The sequence below is a fragment of the Symphalangus syndactylus genome, chromosome 1, assembly GCF_028878055.3.
Source record: "Symphalangus syndactylus isolate Jambi chromosome 1, NHGRI_mSymSyn1-v2.1_pri, whole genome shotgun sequence".
NCBI lineage: Eukaryota > Metazoa > Chordata > Mammalia > Primates > Hylobatidae > Symphalangus > Symphalangus syndactylus.
In genome coordinates this window covers 90,454,979-90,462,829 of record NC_072423.2, presented here as the reverse complement: position 1 = coordinate 90,462,829, position 7,851 = coordinate 90,454,979, and the positions used below count along the sequence as shown (strand labels likewise).

The window sequence follows — 7,851 nt, the reverse complement described above, 5'->3', positions numbered from 1 at the left end:
GGGGGTTCCTTGACCCCTCTGAGCAGTAGTACCTAGGGTGATGGAAGAAAGGCTCTTAGCAAAGGGCACAGCAGCAGTCTCAGTTTATTCACAAATTTTGTGCACACAACCCAATCCCCCAGGGTGACCATTTGCTCTGTCACCTGGGACAAGTTCTTTTTTGCCTTCCCTGAGCCTCAGTTTTCAGCCAAGGGTAAGATTGGATGCTCCTTGAAAGGTACTTCCTGCCTCAGACACACACTTCTCATGCCCAGGGCGTGCCTTGCATTCAGAGTCTCTGCACAGGCTGTTCCCTCTGCGGGGACTCCGCCTTCCTGTCACTGCCTGTTGAAATCCTGTTGGCTCCTAGTGCCACGCGGGCGCCCTGAGCCAGCGCAGGCTCCGAATGGCATTCCCTCCGTCCACACCCTGGTAGAGATCGCTGTGCGCTGGCTCCGAGGCGCTCTACAGGGAGATGCTAACACCGAGGACCCACGACAGCCGAGCCTGCAGCGCCACCCAGGGGCGCCCGGAGCATCTGCGCCAGTGTGGGGCGGCCCGTGCTCCCTACTGTCCCCGGTAATTTGCTTCGCGGACCCTTGGGAGGCCCCGACCTCAGCAGCCACTCCTAGGTTTCTCCGGACCGCCTGGGATCCATCACTGGCAGGGGAATCTTTGCTCTTGTCCAGCTGTCCCCCATGCTAGATCCCCTGGGAACAGGTCACCCTCAGTCCTGAGTTGAGCTCCCCCTTCTCCATTTGTAGGTCTCCCAGTCTCAGAACAAAGGCTTAGGGCACAGGGGCCGGGTTTGTAAAAGGAAAGAGGCTTTGGTGGAACCTCTGAGAAACCGTGTTCCTTTTTTATTGTCTGTACAAGAGGCGTGGGACCAGAGGAAAAACAGCTCCCGAGGGAAACCATAACCGCAGTGTTGGTTTGTTCCTTCGATCATCAACATTTGCTACGGGTCTCCCAGCCCAGGCAGATGTTGGAAATGATGATGCCCAAGAGCCAGCCCCTGCCTGGCATGTTGGGAGTAGCTGGCGGGGGGCAGGGGGTCAACAAACTCCTTTGTGATGGGACAGGCCGTGGGTTTCTCAAGGTTCCTCCCCCCACCACACTATGTCCTCAGGCAATGAGCCACCACGACTACTGGGAGCTTGGCCTATTCCAAGCTCTTGGCTGCTGTCACTCTTTCTCTTGGACATTTGCTCTTGAATGGGACGATTTAGAAGAAAGACTTGAATGCCTTTAAAATCCAAAGCAAAGTGTTTGTGATGGTGGAGGACGACGGGGACGTGATCCTGAAATCTCAGCACGCTGGGGGGCTGCTTGTTCTGTGTATGCACTGGCCAAATGAAGCCAGTCTGCTGAGAAAAGGAAAACCAGGCCCGAGGGCAGTGGCGTTTCAGCCTGGGGCAAGCCGTCCCCACGGCACCCCATTTCCCTCTCAGAAGTTGGAACAGGGACTCTTTGAGAGGCAGCTTCTTTGTCCAGAGGGGCACACTTCTCGGGGGAGGTTGCAGCCCGGCTAGCTGAGGAGTCCCAATGGGCCCAAAGCACTGTGTCACACAAGCAATGTCCAGCTGCTCCTGATGGCAACCCAAGCCCAGCCCCAGTGGCTGCCAGCTTTGCCCTGGCCCAGCTTGGTAAAGGCTTCCTCTCCCCTCCGACTAGGCACAAGAGCTTCAGAGTGGCCGGGCGCGGTGGCTCACGCTTGTAATCCCAGCACTTTGGGAGGCCGAGGCGGGTGGATCACGAGGTCAGGAGATCGAGACCACGGTGAAACCCCGTCTCTACTAAAAATACAAAAAATTAGCCGGGCGTGGTGGCGGGCGCCTGTAGTCACAGCTACTCGGAGAGGCTGAGGCAGGAGAATGGTGTGAACCCGGGAGGCGGAGCTTGCAGTGAGCCGAGATCGCGCCACTGCACTCCAGCCTGGGGAACAGAGAAAGACTCCGTCTCAAAAAAAAAAAAAAAAAAAAAAAAAAAGAGCTTCAGAGTGTCCAGCCAAACACCCCGAGGATCTGCCTGTGGTGCCACAGCACCCTCCCCCGCCCCCCCCACACACAGCTTAGGCTTGGGGCGCTGCAGATGTCCCCGCTACCCACAAAGCTGATACCCTTTTATCTGCGTAGCTACCTCGCTCTTAGCTCTTATCTCCTCCGCAAAGACTAACTGCCCTCCACTGCCCCCACCCCTCCAGCCAGCCGCTGGGCCTCCTGGGAGCTGTCTGACATTTGATGTGATGGGGGCAGGGTCTGGGAACCAGCCCTTTCTGTGCAGGAGAGGTGGCCAGGGGCCTGCAGATTAGGAGCAGGGTCCTGCTGCTGTGTGGCCTGCTGCAGTCCTGTCCTCTCTCTGGGCTCTCAGCCTCTTCGCCCATGATGGAGGTGTTGGGGTTTGATTGCTCAGGGCCTTGAATATTGGGGCACCATGACTTTGGCAGGGGATAGGGATTAGAAACACAATTCTGGGTGTGTTGGCAAGGGGGTCAGCTGAGTACAGGGACAGGAGGGGGCGGTTAAGCACAGAGCAGATATTGAATGTCCTCAGCTTCTTGCCCCAGGGAAGTATTCAAGGGCAAGGCAGGGCTGGGTGGGGCTGGGGAAGTCAGAGAAGCTCCAAGTGCCCGGTGAGGCTGGGCCAAGTTTACCTGGTGCCCTCATAGCCTCAGCGTCCATCTGGCCTTCGGTATCCCCAACTCCAAGCCCCCTGGTTGTTATGGGTGATGGACCCATGGATTTCCAACTGGCAGGGTTGGGAGGCCCAGGCTGGTCGCCATCCTGGAGGCGGGTCACAGGCACAGGGCAGAGGGTGGGAGGCGTGCCTGCCAGGGTCTTGCAACCTTGAAGGCCGCTGCCAGCATGTCCACCAGGAGGGCAAGGCCTAGGGTAAGCGGGTGTTGAGATAATGGCATCCTTGGAGCCCCTCTAGCCTGCCCCTGTGGACTAGGGCCCACAGGGCCAGGGAGGGCTAAGGACTCCCCAGAGCCACTTGGTGAATCTGGGGTGAGTCTGCCTCCTCGCTCAGGGCTTCTGTAATGCCAGGCCCTACTCAGGACACCCTGTGGCCACTGGGGAGCCATATGTACCCCAGCTAGTCTGCTGGCTGTCCCTACCTGGCTGGATTTCGGCCAGGCAAAGCGGCAGTCAGGGAAGCAGGCAGGAGCTGAGGTCTACTCAGGCACCCTCCCCAGCCCTGCTGGGAGCAGCTACAAAGCCAAGGGGAGGCCCCAAGGTGTTGACTAGCCAGTGCCTCTTGGCCCTTCCTTGGCACACTTTCCCAGGCTCAGCCCTGCCAAGAGAGCCAGCCCAGAGACGACGACAGAGCAGCATGGGGGTCCACAGGAGGCCGACTGTACAAGTGCCCCTGGCATGTTGCTTTAGACTCTTCCCAGCCTCTGGGGTCAGACAGACCTAGGATCCAATGACTGTGCCTATGAACTGGTGACCCTGGGCTAGGATGATATCAGCCTCCCCACAGCCTGTGGGTTCTGAATGAGCCACTGCATATATGGGCATGGGAGCCACAAAAAGAATCATCAGCCTCCAGAGCCTTCATCAGCCCCCTTTTTATTTTATTTTATTTATTTATTTATTTATTTGAGACAGAGTCTCACTCTGTCGCTAGGCTGGAGTGAGTGATCTTGGCTCACTGCAACCTCTGCCTCCCAGGTTCAAGCAATTCTCCTGTCTCAGCCTCCTGAGTAGCTGGGACTGCAGGCACACACCACCACGCCCAGCTAATTTTTGTATTTTTAGTAGAGACGGGGTTTCACCATGTTGGCCAGGATGGTCTCGATCTCTTGACCTCATGATCTGCCCGCCTCGGCCTCCCAAAGTGCTGGGATTACAGGCATGAGCCACCGCGCTCGGCCTTCTCCAGCCCCTTCCAAGGAGGCCAGGAATTCTGTTTGGCCTGGTGCTCTGTGGAAGCCGGCTGGCCTAGGGATGGGAGGGCAGACTGCACTTGGGGAGACAGCTGGGGAGGGAGGAAGTTAGGAGGGGTCTCTGCAAGCCCCTCCATGCCACCCTCCTTGGGTAGGGGTCAGCTGCTGAGAGGTGGCTCTCAGCCCTGTTTTAGAATTGGGTTGGGGTCGGCTGCTGAGAGGAGGAAGATGGGCCAATGTTTTTGGGTCATTTCCACCAAGTTCCGGGCCCCAGAATGAACTTCAGAGGCAGCAGGGGGAGGCGAGTGGGATGGCCACAGGTGAGGGAGGGGATACGGAAAGATGCAAACATGGGGACTCCTCCTGGTGCCCAGGCCCAGCTAGGAGGCCTCATCTATCACCCAATACCATGGCCTGGCATTTGCGTGCAGAAAACACAGGAAGTGAGAATAAAATTCCTTATTTTATTTCAAAAAATGTAGGGGTGGGGAAGCAACATGATAAACATTACAATCAGCTCCCTATGGGTTCATTCTGCCTCTGCGGGAGTCGGGGGCATACAGTAGCTGGGGGGCATGCCATTGCCATGGCAACCCAGACGCTTAGCTGCAGGTCCCTCCTAGCTGCTTAGAGCTGGGGGGACTAGGCGCCCTCCCCAAAAGCCCCCATTCTGAGTTGTTGGTGCCCGCCCCTCCCCTGAATCTAAGAACTGATTAGTGGGTTAGACTGCAACAGCAGCTCAGGATGCCCCCAGGACTTCCCTCCCTCCCCTCTCACTTGCCTGTCCCATCAGCTACCAGCACCTCCAGCCCTCACCTCCTCCTCTTCTCAGCTCCACCCTGGTCCTCATGAGGTACCCCCCTCCCCAGCCCCTCAGGGCAGCCTCCTCCTGAGACTCCCTCCTGCTCTGCCTCCCTGGCCCTCCCTGACAGTCAGGGCCACCGAGGCAAGGCCATGTGGTGAAAGGCAGATTGTCACAAGGCCCAGCCCCGCCGCCCACTCCTATCAGAATGCATCCTGGAGCAACAGGTTAAACACAGCAAGGGCAGGTACAGACAGGAGAGTGCCTGAGGCAGTGCCGTCCACACAGCAGCCCCAAGATGGGGAGGGCTGGGATGAGACCTCCCAGCTCCAGTGCCCTCCTGCAGCCTGCAGGGCCCACGTCCCCTGGGGCCAAATGGCCAGGGATTGGCTGGCACTGCCCAGCTGATAACGGAGCATTTGGAGAAGGGTCGGATTGCTCCAGAATCTTGGACCTCAGGACACCCTGAGGAAAAGCTGGGGGGTGGGCTGAGCCTCCAGGCCAGCCGGCCCCTCCCTGAACATGGCCACTGCCTCTGCTGAGCCACAAGAGACGAGGGACTCCCGCTTTGGTCCCAAGGTCACAGGCTCAAGTTGGGGAGGCAGGGGAATGGGGCCCGTGAAAGCCCAGGGTCAGAGCACTCTAGCGATGGGGTGGAGGACTCTTCCAGGGCCCAAGGTTTGGGCTGGCTGTGCCCGCAGGCCCGGGGCCCCGGACATCTTAAGAGAGGCCTCGGCTACTGATCCCAGCTGCGGGAGGGAGACCCGAGCTTTGTAACAAAGCAGGCCTCTCTCTACGAAAGGGCAGACCAATGGCGGCCGTCAGGGAGAGCGAAGCCAGGCCCGGAGGGTCAGGGGCCCTGCCTGACTAGGACCTGCCCCTACGAACCCCAAGAGCATCTGAGGAACCAAAGCGGGGGTGAGGCCTAGTGACCAGGCTACAAGGGGAGACTCACAGGCCAGACCCATGGACCTCTGGTCTCCTCCCACCTTTAGGGGCAGAGAGTGGAGGTAGGACAGAGCCACCCCCCGTGGCCACCTCTCTGCTCCTTGGAAGAAGGGGCTGGGAGGCACTGGGAGGGCCATGGCTGACGGCTGACGAGTGAGGAAGGGCAGGCCCCATGAGGGCAGGGTGCTATGGGGGAGATGGGAGGGAAAAAGGAGAGGAGAAAGGGAGAAAGATCCAACATGGAGTCCATGAGTGGTGCATACACCAGCCACTCGGACACCCCTCAGAACAAAAGCCCATCATTCCTCTGGCCATCACCCCACCTGCGCCCCTTCCCCACGGTGTCCCAGGGGCTGTGGCTTCATTTGTGAAGGTACGCGTCCAGCCACAGCTTCCCAGACTTCTTCAGGGACCTGCAAAGTTGGGGATGGACCAGGGTCAGGGACCAGGATGGGTCTGGCCCCAGGGAGGGCGAAGGCTGAGGAGGCCATCATTAAGGCGGCAGGTACGTCCCCTTGGCCCTAACCAGGGCTTACCACTGCCACTGGGCCTGCGGGGCTGTCAGCTCAGAGCCCACCAGGAACCCCACGCAGAAAGGGACGGTCTTCTTGAAGCCCAGGGAGAAAAGCCCAACAGCTCCTAACGCAGGCTCAGGAGTAAGGCAGGTGCCCTGGTAGGTGACTGTGCCAGGAGGGCCCAGCCCCTCTTGTGATCCCACTGTCTGCACCACGGGTGATCCCAGGGCCCAGCGCCTGTGGACCTCCACCCCTCACCTGATGATGTCCAGCAAGGCCCTCAGTAGCGGCTTCTCCTGGTATTCAATGCCATGCTTGGCACATAGAGACTTCACCAGCGGGGCGATCTTGTGTAAGTTGTGCCGGGGCATGGTGGGGAAGAGGCTGAGGAGCGTATGGGGTGGGCAGAGCGTGAGGACTCCAGAGGGCCGTGCCGCTCCCGCTTCCTCCCACCACCCGGGCAGAGGCTGGCTGGGGCCCTCAGAGACCCTGTCCACAGCCAGGACCAGGCTCAAAGTGTGGCTCCTCGTGTGTGCCCAGTGGGGTGCCACGTGTGTGGAGGGGAGAGTGCAGCCCTCCGTGAGCAGGAGGGCGTTTGTGCTCTATGGAACTGGGAAGATATTGGGTGGCCAAAGTGTCATGTTTTTCAAAAAAGAAATGAAATAGCTGGGGAATGCTAGGAAAAGAGGCAGTGAGGTGGGGCATGGTGGCTCACGCCTGTAATCCCAGCATTTTGGGAGGCCGAGGTGGGCAGATCACTTGAGGCCAGAAGTTTGAGATCAGCCTGGGCAACATGGCAAGACCTCTTCTCTACAAAAAATAAAAATAAAAAATTAGGCCGGGCACAGTGGCTCGCACCTGTAATCCCAGCACTTTGGGAGGCCGAGGCAGGTGGATCACTTGAGGCTAGGAGTTTCAGACCAGCCTGGCCAACATGGCGAAACCCCATCTCCACTAAAAATACAAAAATTAACTGGGCGTGGTGGCACATGCCTGTAATCCCAGCTACGTGGGAGGCTGAGGCCTGAGAATTGCTTGAACCTGGTAAGTAGAGGATGCAGTGAGCCGAGATTGTGCTGCTGCACTCCAGTCTGGGCAACAGAGTGAGATTTTGTCTCAAAATAAATAAATAAATAAAAGTAAAAAAAAATAAAAAATTAGCTGGGCATGGTGGCATGCACCTGCAGTCCCAGCTACTCAGGAGGCTGAGGTGGGAGGATGGCTTTAGCTCAGGCGTTCGAGGCTGCAGTGAGCCAAGAAAGCACCACTGCACTCCAGCCCAGGAAATAGGGTAAGACTCTGTCTCTACATTTTTTATTTTTTAATAAAAAGAAAAACAGTGACAAGAGGTGAGGCAAGGACAAGGGGCAGCAGGGCAGTCCCTCGGCCAATGTTCCAGGCAAGCTATGTAGCCCTGCCCTGCTAGCCTCACAGGGTCATGAGGTGCGTGTGCAGGCTCCATAACTACAAAGTCCCAGGCCCACGTGGAGGGAGGTGGTTACCACTATGACCAAGTGGCATAGGACGAGGGGCACAGGATGCCCCTCGGGGAGATGGAACAGGGGACCCCCTCTCCTGACCTCAGCGGGGCTGGCTGGGAGCCTTGCTCTATATTGGGCAGAGACCTTGTCAGAGAGACAAAGAAGTGGCCCCCACATTCTGCACTCTGCCCAGATGGGGTAGTGGCCACTTCCCTCCCGCTGTGGGTCTCCCCACCT

General features: G+C 58.2%; 1 protein-coding gene across 2 annotated transcripts in view; it reads right to left on the bottom strand.

The window, feature by feature from the left end:
* Nucleotides 1-4,312: 4,312 nt before the first annotated feature.
* FADS2 (fatty acid desaturase 2) overlaps nt 4,313-7,851 on the bottom strand; it is a 39,458-nt gene continuing 35,919 nt past the window's right edge. For both annotated transcript variants that reach the window (XM_055284331.2, XM_055284416.2), the window contains 2 exons: nt 6,392-6,517; nt 4,313-6,031 (listed from right to left, as the gene is read on the bottom strand). In XM_055284331.2, the coding sequence (XP_055140306.1) occupies nt 5,980-6,031; nt 6,392-6,517 (178 nt within the window). In that variant the 3' untranslated portion in view covers nt 4,313-5,979. The remainder of the gene's footprint in view (nt 6,032-6,391; nt 6,518-7,851) is intronic.